The sequence below is a fragment of the Nannospalax galili genome, unplaced genomic scaffold (genome assembly GCF_000622305.1).
Source record: "Nannospalax galili isolate Female #2095 unplaced genomic scaffold, S.galili_v1.0 scaffold321, whole genome shotgun sequence".
Taxonomy (NCBI): domain Eukaryota; kingdom Metazoa; phylum Chordata; class Mammalia; order Rodentia; family Spalacidae; genus Nannospalax; species Nannospalax galili.
In genome coordinates this window covers 90,195-108,164 of record NW_008345972.1, presented here as the reverse complement: position 1 = coordinate 108,164, position 17,970 = coordinate 90,195, and the positions used below count along the sequence as shown (strand labels likewise).

At 44.9% G+C, this 17,970-nt stretch overlaps 2 protein-coding genes across 3 annotated transcripts in view; one reads left to right on the top strand and one right to left on the bottom strand.

Annotated features, from left to right (window-relative positions):
* Positions 1–5,643, bottom strand: part of Sun3 (Sad1 and UNC84 domain containing 3) — a 41,311-nt gene extending 35,668 nt beyond the window's left edge. Inside the window, exon 1 of the mRNA XM_008842182.1 lies at positions 5,609–5,643. The gene's annotated coding sequence lies outside the window, so the exon portion shown is untranslated. The remainder of the gene's footprint in view (positions 1–5,608) is intronic.
* Positions 5,467–17,970, top strand: part of CUNH7orf57 (chromosome unknown C7orf57 homolog) — a 26,043-nt gene continuing 13,539 nt past the window's right edge. The window contains exons 1-6 of one of the 2 annotated variants that reach the window (XM_017800368.2): positions 5,467–5,934; positions 9,402–9,587; positions 10,990–11,098; positions 14,742–14,898; positions 15,689–15,786; positions 17,120–17,292. In XM_017800368.2, the coding sequence (XP_017655857.1) occupies positions 5,880–5,934; positions 9,402–9,587; positions 10,990–11,098; positions 14,742–14,898; positions 15,689–15,786; positions 17,120–17,292 (778 nt within the window). In that variant the 5' untranslated portion in view covers positions 5,467–5,879. Of the gene's footprint in view, positions 5,935–9,401; positions 9,588–10,989; positions 11,099–14,741; positions 14,899–15,688; positions 15,787–17,071; positions 17,293–17,970 lie in introns of both variants that reach the window. The other variant, XM_017800367.2, reaches the window with a different exon arrangement.

Genomic DNA, 17,970 nt, shown 5'->3' with positions numbered 1-17,970 from the left:
CCGTCTTTAAGAAAATTCCTGTATGTGGCTGGGTGTGGTGGCCACGTCTTTAATCTCAGAACTTGGGAAACAGAAGCAGGTGGATCTCTGAATTTAAGGCTAGCCTGGTCTACATGGTGAGACTGTTTCAACCCCACCCCCCTGACCCCCGTAAAAAATAAAGTTCTTACATGGAATGTTCTCCAGGACAAATCAGATGTTAGGACACAAGACTGTAATCATATCAGATACCTTTTTTTCTGAGCACGATGATACAAAATTAAGAATCAACAATGAAAGAACTGGGTAATTCACAAATACGTGAAACTTTAAAAGCGTTCTTTACCAACCATACAGAGAAGTAAAAGTGGAAACTGAAAAAAAAGTACTTTAACACAAAGAATATGAAAAAAAATTACCAATACCCGTGGGTTTCATCAGAAATAGTCCTTTCCTTTTAAAGATTTTATTTTATTTTTATTTATACATATGTGCCTGTGTCTCTGTGAGTGTATGCCCTGTGTATGTGTATGTGTGTATATCTCAGAAGGCCAAAAGAGGGTGTTGAGTCCCCTGGAGCTGGAGTTACAGGCAATTGTGGTGTTGGGATCTGAACATGCTCTTAACCACTGAGTTATCTCTCTAGTCTCCAGTCCCAGGAACTATTTTATTTATTTATTTATTTATTTATTTATTTATTTATTTATTTATTTTTAATGAATGCTGTTTTGATTGTTTTTGTTTTTGAGACAGGGTCTCACTGTGTAGTTCTGACTGGCCTGAAACTCTGCCTCTGTTAAACCAGGCTGGCCTCGAACTCACAGAGATCAATATGCCTCTGCCTCCCAAGTACTGAGATTAAAGGCATGTACCATTACACCTGGCCCATGAATACCTATCTTAACAACAACAACAAGAAAATCAGAATCTTAAATCAACAACTCTTTATTTTCTCCTTATTTTATAGAATAAACTAGGAAAAGAATAAAATAAGCCCAAAGTTAAAAGAATGAAGGAAATAACACAGATCAAATGGGACTATAAGAAACAGAGATCATCTGTGAGTTCAAGACCAGCCTGGTCTACATAGTGAGTTCCAGGCCAGCTGAGGCTACAGGGAGGCCCTGTTTCAAAAAAAAAAACAAAAAACAAAAAACAACCAACCAACCAAACAAACAAACAAACAGAGAGAGACCCTCTCTCACTATGTACACCATTCCAGGCTAGCCTCTATCTTACAGCCATCCACCTATGTGTGCCTGCCTCCTAAGTACTGGAACTAAAGGCATGTGTCACCACACTTGGTGAATTGTTTTGAGAAGAACAAAATTGGCAAATCTTTAGCAGGATTGGGAAAAAAAGGAAAGACTTAAATAAAAACTGAGCTGAAAAGGGAAGCATTATGACTGACATTGTAGTGGTACAAAGACAGCAACAGACTGCTTTGAATAACTATGTATCAGCAAGGTGAAGGACCTAGAAGAAACAGGTCAATTCCTAGAAACACATGACACACTAAGACCAAATAATAGCATGTTGAAAGGATCACATAGCATAATCAAGCTGAGATTTGTCTCTGAGATGCAAGGAAGGTTCAATAACACAAATTAATAAATGCAAAATGTCACATTAACACCATGAAAAATAAAAACATACGATGCAAAAACAAATAGATGCAGAAAAAGCATTTGTCAAAGTGCAACATCCTTTAATGATGCTTATCAACAAGAATAAAAGGAATGCATCTCAACACAGAACACACATGAGAAGCTCACTGGCCCATATCATATACCATGTGAAGTGCTATGACGTTTCCTTCTAAGATCCAATTTAAAAGAATGGTGTTTACTCTGGCCACTGGAACGCTTAGCCAGAGAATTAGATAAGAAAGAAAAATAAAAAGCCCATTGGAAAAGGAGTAAAAGATGATCTATACATAGGAAATCACACGGATTACACTGCTAAAATTTATTTTAAAATATGTTGCCGGGTGTGGTTGCGCACGCCTTTAATCCCAGCACTTGGGAGGCAGAGGCAGGCAGATCTCTGTGAGTTCAAGGCCAGCCTGGTCTACATAGTGAGTTCCAGGACAGCTGGGGCTACAGGGAGACCCTATCTCAAAAAGACCCCAAAAAAAAATGTCAAATTCACAAAGAGAATTTCATAACATTTCAGGGTTACAAATCAATATAAAATTAAGTAGAAGTTGCCAATATAACAAAGAGCTCTCTGAAAAAGAAATGAGGAAAGTTCCATTTTCAGAATCACCAAAACATTAAATATACATTAGTCATCTTTTTGTTTTTATAACAAAACAAAAGAGATAACTTACTTTAGCTCAACAATTCAGTCGTGGTCAGTAGGTTCTGTCTTGAGCCTATAGTACCACAGAGACAGCGTGGTGGGGGGCACACGGTGGAGCCAGTTGCCAACCTTAAGGCATCAGGAAAGCAAATTTAAAGAGGAGACTAACATTAGTTAGTCCTGCCTGAAGGGGGGCCCCCAATGACCTAAAGCCTTCCAACTACCTTCCAACAGCACCAAGCTGAGGACCAAGTCTTCAGCAAAGGAGCCTTTGCGAAACATCCCAGGTCCAAACAGAAGCAAGGTAATTACTAATTTATCCAAAGAGGTAAAAGACTGATACCCCGAAACTGTAAGATGTTGACAAAATAAAGTGAAAGAGATGCCAAGAAATGAAAAGCAGCCATTGGTCCAATTGATATTGCTACAGTGCCCACACTATACAAAGCAATCTACATATCCATGTCCTCCCTTCTTCATAGAAATTGAAAAAAATCCACAAAATCAAAACACTAAGAGCATATTGATCTACAGAAAACTCCAAATAGTCTATACAATTTTAAGTATAAAAAATAAGTCACTGACTTCTGCCCCCCCCGACAACACACACATTTTAGCAATCTACATATCCATGTCCTCCCTTCTTCATAGAAATTGAAAAAAATCCACAAAATCAAAACACTAAGAGCATATTGATCTACAGAAAACTCCAGATAGTCTATACAATTTTAAGTATAAAAAATAAGTCACTGACTTCTGCCCCCCCGACACTACACACACATCTGCATATATATGTGGAGACACACAACCCAAGAAATTGACTAGTAAATTGATCCTAGTAATGTACAAAGAGATGACACGCTGTACACAAGTTGAATTTCTTCTTAACATGTAGAGTAGGGATAACATATCAGCGTCAATGCGATACACCTCTTTAACAGATGAGAGGAGGAAGTGAAACCATCTTCATGAATGCAGAGTGTATCTGGCTATGCTCAGTAACGGACCCAGTGAAACATGGCTTCCTAGTGGGGGCCCATGGCAGGAAACAGCAGAACGGTGCCTAGGCAAAATGTCTTTTGAGCTTTTTCTTTCTTTTTAAAACTATTATTAATATTGTGTGTATATGTGTGTGTATATGTGCACAATCGTGTGCATGTGTGCCCCACAGAGTACATGTGGAGGTCAGAGGACAACACTGTGGAATCAGTTCTCTCTTTTCACTTATATGGGTTTGGGGGGAAAATAAAAATATAAAAAGAATAAACGTCACACTACTTGACTTCAAAGTATACTGCAAAGCTATACTATCCAAAACTGCATGGTGCTGGCATATAGGTCAGTAGTTCTAAACACATTATATGTATGTATGAATACTAATAACCCATTTTTAGAATACCAGCTTCATTCACCAAGAGTGAACCAACAGAAATTAGGCAGGAAGGGAGGGCCAGAGGGCTTTGAAATTTCAGAATTTGTGCTCATATACTTGCTCCTTTTCTCAAATGCTCATAAGTAGGAAATAACTATATGTCTATAGCAAAGTTAGATAAAATCAAGCATGATGTGAGATTATACGACAAGGGATGCTCCATCCTCCTAGAGCCTGAGGAGGTGCAATGGCACATGTGTCAGAGCCTAGGAAGCAAACATCAAGTTGTCTCTCATCACATGCAGGGTGTTCTTGAGTCATGTTTTCATTTGTCTGTGCCTTTCTTATTTATTTGGCACCTTCACATTCCTTAATTTCAGTAGCAGACTAAAGGTCAAAGCTGTCTCTTAAATCATTATCACCTAGCTCATGATTTCAACTGGGAAAATGCTACACAACCCCAACCGAGAAACAGAGAGACACTCTTTAGTAACCACAGCTCCAGTCACTATGATCAACTGGTTTTAAAAATAAACTCTCTTGATCTTATGATCCCTGGTCAAGTGCTGCTGTGCCTTCTGGGACTGGAAGCACTTGTATGTGGTGATAAGCTAAGTACCTGTTAGGCAGAGACCTAACAGGACATTGTATGCAGAGTCTCTGTGATCCACGATGGCTGGGCCAGCAGAAGAACCTTAGAATTCATCAAAATAATGGTAAAACTGAATAGAGCTGGACAGGGCTGAGTTCTGTCACCAAAACCCTTCTCGTTACCGAGTTCCTATGTTGTCTGCCCTCTGCCATATTTCTAAGGCTTTCCTGTGTAACAGAAGCAGAGTGCTGGTTAGCTGAAATGGTCAAATATCTGTTATTATAAAAAGTCCTGAATTTTAACAAGAGGGAATCACAGCTACTTACTGCTTAGTTGCCAGAACAGAATTTCTTGAAGGTTCTAAAAATTTATCTATAACCGGCACAGGGATTGAAAGTGGATAGCTATCTCCATTGGGTCAGGGTGGTGTGAAGCTTTTGGGATGATCAAAATGTGCCCTACTGAACTGTGCCAAAGTTGTTGCTGCCTCTGGCTTCAATAAATCATATGCCAGATAATGCCTGTTCTTGGAAAACAATTCAAACCTGTCAGGGACAAAAAAGCTGGCATGTAGGTCAAGATTTCTAACTAAGCACTATGTTGTAGAATTAAGGTTAAGAACTTTCTAAAAGGGTCTCCCCTAAAATAAGACAAATACTTTCTCCAAAATAAGACACAAAGAACACTTACACAGTAATTTCAATATTGACCCAGTTTGCAGAAATGTCTATTTTCTGAATTTCCAAGGTATGGATCAGTATGTTTTAATACACTAAACAACTCATTAGCAAATGTCTAAAATTCACTGAGGAGCCCAAGATGACTGAATTCCTGAACCTCCTGCCTACACCTCCCAAGTGCCGGGGTTACGAGTTACATCACCATACCCAAGATTTTTTGTTGTGTTGTTTTTGTTTTGTTTCTTTAAGGTGAGGCAATAATTACTTTCACTTGGAAAACCTGGTGGTAGATAGGCAGTTATTAGGTTTCCCTGTGGGGGCCTGTGGGTGGGGGCGCCACGGTGAGAAGGGCATAGATTTGGTTCCGTCCAGTGCCCCACCCCAAGCCCCGCCCGGCCACTCTGTGCTGCCAGGAGGCCCCGCCTCAGTTCCAGGCAGTTGACAGGTGGCGCCTGCGCTCTGAGCCTAGTGGCTCTGGGCACAGGCGCCTCGCACGCTGGTTGGCCTTCGGGCCGTTGCCCTGACGACGCGTGCAGCTGTGGTTCCACATCTCCCAGGGAGTTTGGTGTGGCCCGGGCCGGTACAAACTTGAGCCGCAAACCCGAGACTGGCGAGCGGATAGGACACCTATTATTTTCCTGCTGTGTACCCTGCGTGCACCTGCCAGGTGCTGCTGGTCGCTGAGTGTGCGCCTGCTGTCTACTCTGCCGCACGTGTTGCGCTGTGTGGCCACGGGGACGCGGCGCCTCCGTGTACCCGCCCTGCTAGTACCAGCTCGGGCGTGAGGCGTCTGCAGGAGGTGAACTGGAGGCGGGCGGAGCTACAGGGCGCGGACTGCAGCTGCGGCTCCCAGCGGGCGGGTCAGCAGCGCCCAGCCAACCCTTTAAGCTAGGGCTCTGCGCAGCAGCTCCTCTCTCTTCCGAAGTTCTCCAAGTTCTCTGAGCGCGGAGCCATGAGGAACACCAGCAAGGAGGTGCAGGGCGCCTCTCACCGCTACGCTCCCTGCGGTGAGTGGGGATGGAGGAGGGCTGATAAAAGCTGAAACAATAGATGCCCCTGTTCTTGCTATTTTTGCCCCGTCAGTGCTGGGGGTTGAACCCAGGACCTTTTGCATGGTAGGCAAGAGACCTATCTACCCTTGAGCCCCATCTCCTTTTCAGTGGTGAGGGTTAGGAGCCCATTGAAATTTGTTTTGTAGTGTTAATCCTCAAAATTCCCCCTGAATGTTCTCGAGAAAGCTATTTTTCTGGCTCATCTATTTCATTGACTTCCTAGCTTTTGCCTCTAACTTAGGCCCCAGTCAAGATAAATGTTTCCTGTTTTCAATAGCTTGGTATAGGAAAGGAGAATCCATAGAGATTCGTGGGTTCTGCGTAGCAGGCTTTGAAGCTGAGGAGGGAAGGAAGACGTCCCCAAATGCTGTCCTCTGCTTTTCCTTTTTTTTCCCTCCACATCTCAGGAAGGGCTGATGACTGGCATGGGGCTGGGAGGGACCAGCTGGAGCCATCGCCTCTTCCTCAGGAGGAAACCAAGCGTCTCCCTTCCACTTCCCCTATAAGACCGCTGTTGATGACAACACCCCTTTACTGAGAGCTGGGGTGGGCGGTATACAGTTCAAGAGAGCTGGCCAGCTCTCATTCCATCCCAGGCTCTGTAAGCTTCCTGTGACTTCAAGCCTTGGGGAGTGGTCTCAAATCTGAGAATAGCACTGATAGACTCTGACAAGTGCCAGCCATAGTTTGAGCAGTTTTTGTACACCAACGTGTCTAACTCCGTAACAACCTTACCAGGAATCATTGTCCCATTTTACAGACCAGGAAAGTGAGGCATGCTGTGTTTGGAGTAAGCAGCCCAATATAACACACCTACCAAATGTTTTTTTTTTCTTCTGTACAGCCTAAAGACATCAGCCTGTGCTCCTGTGGACACGAGGGTGTATAAAACACTGTCTCTGGTTTAGAGGCCAGAAACGGGGCAGGGGGAGGGAGCACCCTTTAGCTTGGATCGATGTCTCTTACACCATTTCCTTATTTGGATAATGAGAAATTAAGGGCACTCATGACATCATATAGGACAGCTATGTAAAGAAAAGCAGCCAGGCAGCAGGTGAGCTGGTGTCACACAGGTACTAATGATGAAAGTGATGAAAGCTGAAAAGATGCCTGTGCATCCATCCCCTTAACCTCCTGTGTGTGTACTAGATGGTGATGGGTTGTTCCTCTGATGGGGCCCTTGCTCTCTGGCTGTTCCTGCTCACACATTTACAGGTGTATTAGTGTTCAGTGCCTGCCCAAAGCTTCCAGTAATGAGGAGACAGAAGAGGCACTGCTCTCTGTGGATTAATTAGCAATCAAAACAGAGAGAAAAAATAAAGCAAGAACAAATTACTTTCCTCGAAAAGAAACATCAATCGATGATCACAAAGGTGCTGCTGAACTCCCAGTGATTTTATGTGCAAGTCTTTAAACTTTTTCCCCATGGTTTTTCTTTCTTCTCAACCTACATCATGTTGGTTCGTTCAGCTAGTGCGTTTCAGACATTTTTAAAGTTTCCAGGTTAAATGCCATCCATTTTTAGGCAGTGAACCAGTTTAATTCTAAGTAGAAATTGGCAGTCTGAGCGTTTGGGTTTAGAGGACGGGCACTCCTGGTTTCTGCCCTTAAGTTGTTTATTCAATTCTATTTCCCCATGCCCTGACTCCTAGTCAGGGTTCTTCTGAGCAGCGTAACTAGCCAGCCATCTACCTACCTATAAAAGGAGAAAGGTTCATTTTGAGGAATTAGCTCATGCAATTGTGGGGCTGGTAAGAATAGAATCTGCACGACAGGCTGGAACCAGGGGAGGAGCAGGGTTGCAGTTCAAGCTCAAAGTGCATGTAGAGGCAGAATTCCCTCTTCCTCAGGGGATCCCATTCATTTTTCTTAAGACTTTTAATTGAGCTAAGGAAGTTCACCCTATCATTGGAGAATTGTCTGCTTTATTCAAAGTTGGCTAATTTAAGTGATAATTTTCCTTTAAAAGAGCACCTCAAAAGCATCCAGAATAATGTTTATCCAAAGTCTGGTTACTGTGGCTGAGCCAAATTGACACATAAAGTTTGCCATTAAATCTACCATGGAGAGCTAGGCTCTGTGTTTGACTCTGAATGCCAGGAGTCCCTGAGAGTGCATCTGGCAAGTGTTATTAAACATAGCCAACACCTGTGCCACATGAATTGAGTCTTTGGGGTATTTTCCCCTAAACTTTGTTTCCAAATCTTTCAGTTGATGTGATAGTTTTCTCCCTTATGTTTTGGCATCTGGTTAATTTTTGATACAGACTAACCTAAAGCACCTATGGCCCTTTGGCCCTTGACAGAAGGTCACACTCTGGGAGTCTCAGGGATGGTCCCAAGCCGGACTACAGACCCTCTCCTCGATGCCCTCAGCTCAAAGCCTAGCGAGCCTTGTCACCTTGTCACCTTGTCAGGCCATGCCCAGCTCCTCTCCCTTTCTGCTTAGGACTTGTGTCACCTTGGGAAGGGAAGACAGGACAAGCTCTCAGTGTTTCTCTTCTGACGTCCTGTGAGCTACTACCTCCAGTTCCCTCCTCAGAACAGAAATCACCCAGCCTGCATTCACCATGCTTCACCTCCATCTTTCTTAAAGTCTTTGAATCTTAAGTTCGAGGAGGTTTTCTATCATGGGTGGTTGCTCTGGCCCAGTGAGTCTCCCTTCTAACACCCATCCAGGCCTCTGTCACTTCCAATTGCTCACTGTGGCCTCCAGCATAGTACTTGTGTGTGCAGCTGGCCTGCCACTGGGACACAGGGTCTTCTGTCTGCTGGTGGGTGTGGGAGGCAGGTGGTGACTTCCAACACAGCTGTTAACTAGGTGAGGCTTCTTGGACCACACCCTGGCCGCCTTCCTTCTGCTCTTGTAAAAGTGGCAAACAGGTTTGATCAGATTGTTGTGTCTGTGACAGAACTGACATATCAGTATTTTAATACATGTAGCTTGTCAAATCCTGACCATCACCTAGCCAGATGTTCTACATATCCACAGTGGTTTAAATGATTTGGGAGTTTTCAAGTCAGCATGTTTCCCAACATAACAGGAAACACAGCTAAGAATTTTATGGGAGAAGGAGGAAAAGAGAGGGAAGAAGATAGGGAATGGGGCAGGCACTGTGAATTTGTATAGTCCTGGACCTAGTACACCAGTGGAAGGTGTGAACACTCAGCTTTGAGGAGGAGGTGCTGTCCCTTCCATTTAGCATCAGTGGCTGGCATACCTGGGGGTCCTGGAAATGTAACTGTGGCCTGTGCTTTTCTAAGTTGTCACACATGTTTAGAGTTGGCAGCTCCTTTCTTGCTCATGTGCTCTGTGGCATGTGCTGCCCTGCCAGTGTTGTGCACAGAGCAGGGAATAGAGGGCCTCCTGATCACGTGTCCTCCTCCACCAGCTAATACTGTGCCTGCCTCCCTCCTGTCTAGATTGGTATTACCATGTACCTGTCAAGTGCTCTGAGAAGGCTGTGGGTGCCCCACCAGCATCCCAGATCCCAGGGCTCAGTGATTTGGGAGACTCCCCAAATGGGAACATGCCTCGTGCTCGGAGGTACTGGATAAAGGAAACAGACTCAGAGTATGTGAAGCTGGCTAAGCAAGGTGGCAGACCCGGTAAGCCCGCGGTGCACTGGGTGGCTTGTGAGCAGGAAAAGGGGGTATTGTTTCTAAACTCATCTGCATACCAGCATTACTACGAAATCTATGTGCTTTGTCCAAACCTTTGGAAACTTAGGCTCATTGAGGAGATTGGGATGTGTACAATCTTTGATGAGAATTAACTTTTGTACAAGTAGACATGGAAGGCATATAGACTTCAATCACTGGTCAGAGGATTAAGGGACCACATCCCAGAAGTCTCTGCTAGGCTTTGGAACATGTGACTTTGAGAGATACTAAACTTTTCTCCCCTCTGGCTGTCATTGTCCCTACATCGAATGTCATAGGAGGATTAGAAGACAGGTGATCAAGTCTGCACATGACCATTCCAAACTCACACCACACCATTTGGCTGACAAGGCAAAGTAGCGGGTGGGGCAGGACCAAGACAGCCCCTGCCTTTGTTGGTAAAGAAACTGGCAAATCTGACCAAGGCCTGAAATTCAATGAAAGCATTGCCAATGCCCTCGTGGCACTGGGATTATGTAAGGACCATTTTTTGTTGGTAGCTGCTGAGGTGCAGAGGATGAAGGGACAGCCTGACATGCCACTCAACAGTGCTGAGTAGACAGCAGTATTAACAAGGGGAGATGGGAGGGAAAAGAAACAGAGTTCCACACAGGTGGGACAATGCAGGGGTTCGGAATCTGGGTGAAGGGGTGAGGGGAATTTATACCATTCCTCCAGCTTTTCTCTAAGTCACAACAGAAGGATTTTAAAGTTTAAAAACTTTAGAAAGAATTTTCTGAGTAAACTTTTCATGTTGCTGCCATGGCCTTGGCTATTGTTAACTGTTTAGCTGTTGGTATCATCTGACAAGACCAGTTCTGCCCACTCACTGCTCTTGGACACTAATGAACAGGAGGGACAGAAGGGGGAGGAGCCTGTGCTCAGTACCTCTTAGCAGAGTTCCAGAATGACAGGCACATCCTCTTGGTGATTTCCCATCTGGGAATCTGGAGGGAGCAAGCTCTCTAGGAAAGAGCTATGGGGTGGGGACAGGTCCACAACTGTGGCATAGAAGAGTCAGATGGCTGTAGGGTTGGAGCCAGCCTGGAGCTGGCTGAAGGTTAGGGGGCCCTGGAGAAGAGGAGGGCTGAACCCTTGAGGGAGTGAGTGGTGGTGGTGACTGACATAGACGTAGCTCAGGACCCGGAGCTCTGTCCACACTCATGAGGAGGAAGCGTGGGAGGAGGTGAAGGTGTGTGAGGGATGTTTCTGCTTGAGCACCAAACAGGACACTCAGTTGTCAGCCCATGCAAAGGCCACCAAGGGAAATTCACACAGCTTCCCCTTTTGGGTGCTAGGAATGCTCTGTACAACACAAAACTATGTCCTATGTCCCTTTCTCTTTGAGATTTACTGAAGCACTTTGCAGCCGGGTCCAAGAAAGGCTCCCCAGTGGCCTATTCCCTGCCAGACTGGTATATCCACCACAGCAAGCCTCTGACGGTCCATCAACGAGAGTGAGTATCTTAATGGGTCCAGGAAAGGCTCCCCGGTGGCCTATTCCCTGCCAGACTGGTAACGGTGCTTGCTGCCAAGCCTGACAGAATGAGTTCAATCCCTGGGACCCAAATGGTGAAAGGAGATGACTGACTCCTGCAAGTTGTCCTCTGACCTCCACATGATTGCTATGACGTGTATGGCCACACACGCACACACACACAAACAAATATAATAAAATAATTTTTTTAAATCTCAATTTGAGTTGGAAAATTACAAATATCTAATACTGACAGGACCATGTGCTATTACAGCCCCCCAGCACTACTGTGTACAGCTTTGAAGAACATAGCATAAATTGTCAGGAAACGAGAGTTAAGGAAACAAAGAGCACCCTGTGCCCTACAAGATGTGGGTCTTTTGGCCACTTATTAACAAGTACCCTTAGGTTTTTATTCTCTGTCCCATGGAACCTGATTACATCTGCCTGCCACAGAGCAGCAGCCTGGGCCAAGGATTTCTTCTCAATACAGATGACAGATCACTAGAAATGTACACAGAACTCAGCTTCTAGGGTGGTGGGGGGGCTGTCACCCCACAATGTTACACCACCTAAGAATTTGTACTTGTGACCGTGCAAACTTGACCTTCCACACACCTCTCTTGTCTGAGAGGAAACACAAAGGAATAATTTTAGGATTTATTTTTACTGTATGAGTATGTGTGTAATGCCTGCATGTAGGTAGGTACACCTGTGTGGTGCATTGCCCTCAGAGATCAGAAGAGGGCATTGGATCCCCTGGAACTGGAGTTAAGGATGGTTGTTAGCCACTATGTGGGTGCTGGGAATCGAACCCGGGTCCTCTGCAAAAGCAGCCCGTGCTCTTAACTCTGAGCCATCTCTCCAGCCCATTTTTTCTTTTTAGAAGTGTTCTTTGTTTTGTGTTTTTCTTTACCAGGCTTGACCAGCACAGATGAGTAGGCACCACTTTTCTAGCTTTATTTTGTTTTTCTTTTTTAATTAATTAGCATTTAATTTTTTGTGTATGTATGGAATGTTTTGCTTGCCTGTATGACATTCGATGCCTGTGGAGGCCCAAAGAAGTAGGGGAGTCAGATCCCCCGGAACTGGAGTTAGACGGTTGTTAGCAGCCATGTGGGCATTGGGAACTGAACCCAGGTCCTCTTGAAGAACAGTCAGTGCTCTAACCACTGGACAACCTCTCCAGCCTCTGCTTTAATTTTTAGCAGGAACAAAGAACACATAAAAGTTTTACATGCCTATGGCAAGTGAATATTTAACTTCCACCGAGTTTTTAGATAGAGTCTGAGTAGTCCAACAATGGCTACACCACACTGGAGAGGCTGAGATTCCAGTAGCTGCTCAGTCCCTGAGGCTGGATGTCTCAGTCATCCCAATCTGGTGCCGAAGGTCTGACAAATCAAGTGGCAAAAAGCAAGAGCTCACTTCTGCCATGGCTTTTATATGGTGCCATCAGAGGGTAACACCCACATTTAGGGTGTGTCTTCCAGCTTCAGATGATCCAGTCAAGAAGGTCTCTCTCATTTCAGTTAATCCCAGATCCAGTCACGTTGACAGCCAGGAATAGCCATCACACATGTTATTTTTTAAACATCTCAGGCTGTTTGAAGTGATTTGAGGCCCAGGTTGTCTTCAAACTCATGATCCCCCTGCCTTTGTCTCTTAAGTGCTGGGATGACAGGTAGGCACCACTTTTCTAGCTTTATTTTGTTTTTCTTTTTTAATTAATTAGCATTTAATTTTTTGTGTATGTATGGAATGTTTTGCTTGCCTGTATGACATTCGATGCCTGTGGAGGCCCAAAGAAGTAGGGGAGTCAGATCCCCCGGAACTGGAGTTAGACGGTTGTTAGCAGCCATGTGGGAGTTGGGAACTGAACCCAGGTCCTCTAGAAGAACAGTCAGTGCTCTAACCACTGGACAACCTCTCCAGCCTCTGCTTTAATTTTTAGCAGGAACAAAGAACACATAAAAGTTTTACATGCCTATGGCAAGTGAATATTTAACTTCCACCGAGTTTTTAAATGAATAATTTGTGCTAAGTTCAGAAAAGAGAGGGAATGAGACAGGATGAACAAAAGCAGGCAAGAAAGGAGGACAGGAGACCCTGGAGCTGATACTTCCCTATGCATTAAACACTCATATTAAAATTGACCATCTAACAGAGCAGAAGAAAGTGATTATTAGTTTAGATGATGTTCAATGGTCAGTGTTTGGGGTATTTAGCTCAGTAGGAGATTGAAAGGGTTTACCTGTGTCTTCAAGGATCATAGAGAGAAGAGAGAGATGAGGGAGAAAGAAAAGAGAGGGGGGTGACAGCCAGGAATAGCCATCACACATGTTATTTTTTAAACATCTCAGGCTGTTTGAAGTGATTTGAGGCCCAGGTTGTCTTCAAACTCATGATCCCCCTGCCTTTGTCTCTTAAGTGCTGGGATGACAGGTAGGCACCACTTTTCTAGCTTTATTTTGTTTTTCTTTTTTAATTAATTAGCGTTTAATATTTTTGTGTATGTATGGAATGTTTTGCTTGCCTGTATGTAGGTGTACCCATGACATTCGATGCCTGTGGAGGCCCAAAGAAGTGGGGGAGTCAGATCCCCCGGAACTGGAGTTAGACGGTTGTTAGCAGCCATGTGGGAGTTGGGAACTGAACCCAGGTCCTCTAGAAGAACAGTCAGTGCTCTAACCACTGGACAACTTCTCCAGCCTCTGCTTTAATTTTTAGCAGGAACAAAGAATGCATAAAAGTTTTACATGCCAATGGCAAGTGAATATTTAACTCCCACCGAGTTTTTAAATGAATAATTTGTGCTAAGTTCAGAAAAGAGAGGGAATGAGACAGGATGAACAAAATCAGGCAGGAAAGGAAGACAGGAGACCCTGGAGCCGATACTTCCCTATGCGTTGTGTGGGAAGGCCAGTTGGATACTAAACACTCATATTAAAATTGACCATCTAACAGAGCAGAAGAAGGTGATTATTAGTTTAGATGATGTTAAATGGTCAGTGTTTGAAGTTCAGAAAAGAGAGGGAATGAGACAGGATGAACAAAATCAGGCAGGAAAGGAAGACAGGAGACCCTGGAGCCGATACTTCCCTATGCGTTGTGTGGGAAGGCCAGTTGGATACTAAACACTCATATTAAAATTGACCATCTAACAGAGCAGAAGAAGGTGATTATTAGTTTAGATGATGTTAAATGGTCAGTGTTTGGGGGTATTTAGGTCTTTGATGGGAACAAAGTAGTAAATGCTATTCTAAAAGAAATAATTCTAAGTCATCTGTTTTATTAGTTCATACTTTAGCATGCCCCTTTTCGCTCATATATCACCCTGAAATTTCTGAGTTGTCCCAGGGATCCTTGGGGCTGACCGTAGAGAAAGGCCGGTATGTTTGCTCAGTAGGAGATGGAAAGGGTTTACCTGTGTCTTCAAGGACCATAGAGAGAAGAGAGAGATGAGGGAGAAAGAAAAGAGAGAGGGAAGGAGAGAGAGAGGAAGAAAGGAGGGAGGGAGAGAGAGAGGAAGGAGAAAGAGAGGACAGAGGGAGAGGGGAGGAAAGAATGGAGAGAAAGGAGAGAGCCAGGGACTGGCTATAACTGGTCATCTGCCCTTACAGAGTCCCTGTGGTCTCCATGCCAGATTACATGGTTTACAAAGAATTCAGCCCTGAGCAGGCCAATGGTAGCTACGAGTCCAGAAGAGGCCCCTTCGACTTTGACATGAAGACGGTTTGGCAAAGAGAGCCTGAGGAACTTGAAAACGAAAAAAGAAAGGTAACAGGAGCTCCGAGGGTGTCACCTGCAGCTGCTTTGCTTCTCCGACTCCCTGCATAACTAAGGGCAATGCTGTTGCAGGGCTGTCTTTTTCTTTCTGTGTATGTTGACACAGATAAGATTATTTATGCTGAGTGGTGCTTAACAGGTTAACAGTTATCTTGGGGAAAGCTGCATGGTACTTCAAGTCTGGCTTATAGAAAGGAAGCTCAATACGTGCTCACTCACTACCCTACTTCTGGATTTTTCCATTTTTATTAAGTTAAAACTTCCCTGGAATGCTGCTTGCTCATGATAAAGGAAGGGAGGAGGAGCCAGGGGGCACCATACATTGGAGATACGACCACGCTGTCAGTGTCTGAACCCAGTTCCTTTGTATGGCGGAGCAATGCTCTGTTGTGGATCAGGTGCTGACTGGTTATTCATAAACTTGGTGGTGGTTATTACAAAGCCCCTGTGAACCTCACCATACAGGCACTTTCATTTCATGTGGGCCTGGGGACCCCTCCCCTCCAGCAAGCCCCTTCAGGACAGGCCTCTGGTATCTCTGTTATTCGCTGGTCTTTCTCCTCCTGAGCAGACTGCCTCTTTACTTAAATATGGCAACTGGTTTTGAACCACACTTTGCCGCTTTTACAAGCCGCCCTGTTAAGTGGGATGGCTATTGGATTTTATTCTATTGTGACAGCCCGTTACCACACTAACAGTCAGTGCTGCGGGTTTTGTGTCTCTACCACTCCTGGTGAGTTTTCTTCTACCTTAACTCACAGATTTGTTTCTTTTCACACAGGTGAAACTGCCAGCTATTAACTCCAAGAATCCCAGCAAAGTGGGGACCCCGGTTGGTCCCAAAGATCCTGCAGGCAGCAGACTGTCGTTGCCTCCAATGTAAGTGCCTGACCTCTGACAGGTGAGGTTGGGTTTCACCCAACTGAGGATTGTGCCAGTGGTGGCACTGGCAGGCCTTCCGAGCCCCGCCCACAGAGCCCCGCCCAGCCTGGCCTGCTCATCTAGTTGCACTTTTGTTCCCTTCTGACACCCAGTTTGCGCCTTTGAGCACATGCTTGCCCTTCTGCATTCATTAGTAGGTTGGAGCCACTTGTCCCTGCTCCTGATGCTTGGTCCTGGTGCTCACTGTCGCCAAGGCCTGAGCATGGGGCTCTGCACCTTGTGAGCAAGCACTCTGGCTCTGCATTCAGCGGGGATTCACTAGGTGTGTGGATGCCTGTCGGTCTCCCAGCTGGAGAAGGCAATCCCCAGTGTCTCCTTACCCAGAATTCTGGTTTAGGAGAGAACAAATGTCATTCATGGCTGACTGGTTCTACACATAGCTTCTCACCCAGGGGAAACAGTCACATTTAATGACATTGTGATAGAAGAGGGGCCCATTGAGAAAGCACTTAATAAAGTGATTCATAATTCTGAAGCCTGTGGCTCCGGAGAGGACAGGAGTGCTCCATACCTGCTGGACCTGAAGGCTGATTCTGCTCTGCCACTCTTCAGGGTTATGATAAGATCTGTGGGCTGAGCAGGTATGAAAACCAGGCAGACAGAGTGCTGCTGGAGCAAATACCAAGGAAGAAATGGGACAGGGATGGTGGCTCCCAGCAGTCCCCTTGGAGTATGGGGGAGGGGGAGTATTGCTGAGGTCTTCCCTGGGGAATACCAGAATGATTACTAAGTTTTAATTGATCAATATGAAAAAAGGTTTGGGAAAGTAGATTAAATATAGTCTCATTTATGCTTGAGAGATGCTCTGAGTTCAGTTTTATATTTAAAATACAGAAAAAGACTGACTGACAGATGAGATATACACACAAAAAACAGTGGGGAAGGAGGGGGAGAGAGAAAAGGGGGCAGAGCTAAGCACCAGGCTCCCTCATGTGTTAAGTCACTAATGCATCTAACTTCTTATCAGTATGTTCCCTAAATGCTGCATTCAGTTTTCTTTTTGAGACAGGGTCTCCCTATGGCCCCAGCTGGCCTGGAACTCACTATGTAGACCAGGCTGGCCTGGAACTCGCTATGTAGACCAGACTGGCCTCTATCTCACAGAGATCTAACCTGTCTCTGCCTCCCAAGTGCTGGGATTAAAGGCACCACACTGGCCCCTGGTTTTTTTCTTAAATTAATCTTTGTACTTAAGTTTAACATTTGCTTTTCTCTTTTTGAGGCCTGGTCAAAAAACCAGTTCACCAACAAACTTTTCAAAACTTATCAGCAATGGCTACAAGGATGAGTGGTTACAGCAGCAGAGAGCAGATTCTGACAAGAGAACTCCAAAGACATCCAAGACATCCATGTCCTCTCAGTCCACACCAGACTCTGAAGGTCCCCAGGACACAGACATGCCCCAAGATCCAGAGGCTCCTGAAGACGCTGAGAAAACGCCAGGTGAGGGATGCTGGGAACCCTGTGTGTCCTGGCCTCAGGGGATTCAATTTTGTTGTCCATGGTGACTTTCTCATGATGTGTCTCCTAATGAGATAACGCGTAACACAGAAGTCATGCTGAAACCCCAGAGAGCTGTTAAGGTACAGGGATAGGCATGCAAGTGAGGTGTGCTTGGGCTTTTCCTTTTCATTCAGATGAATGAGCAAAAACCATGACTTCTGAGCGATCACAATTTTATTTATCATAAACATTGCTACTCATGGTGCTGAAAAGATGGCTCAGTGGTTTAGAGCACTGGCTGCTCTTGCAGGGACCTGGTTAGAGTCCCAACACCCACATAGCTGCTCGCCATCCATAACTCCAGTTCCAGGGGATTTGATGCCCTCATCTGGCCTCTGCAGGCATTGCATGCATTGGTACACTTAGATACATACAGGCAAAGCCCTCATACACATAAAATAACAAATAAGTAAAAATTTTAAAAATGAAGGTCGGGTGTGGTGGCACATACCTTTAATCCTAGCACTTGCACTCGGGAGGCAGAGGCAGGCAGATTTCTGTGAGTTCAAGTCAAGCCTGGTCTACATAGCACGTTCCAAGACAGCTGGGGCTATAGGGAGACCCTGTCTCAAAAATAAATAAATAAATAAATAAATAAATAAATAAATAAATAAATAA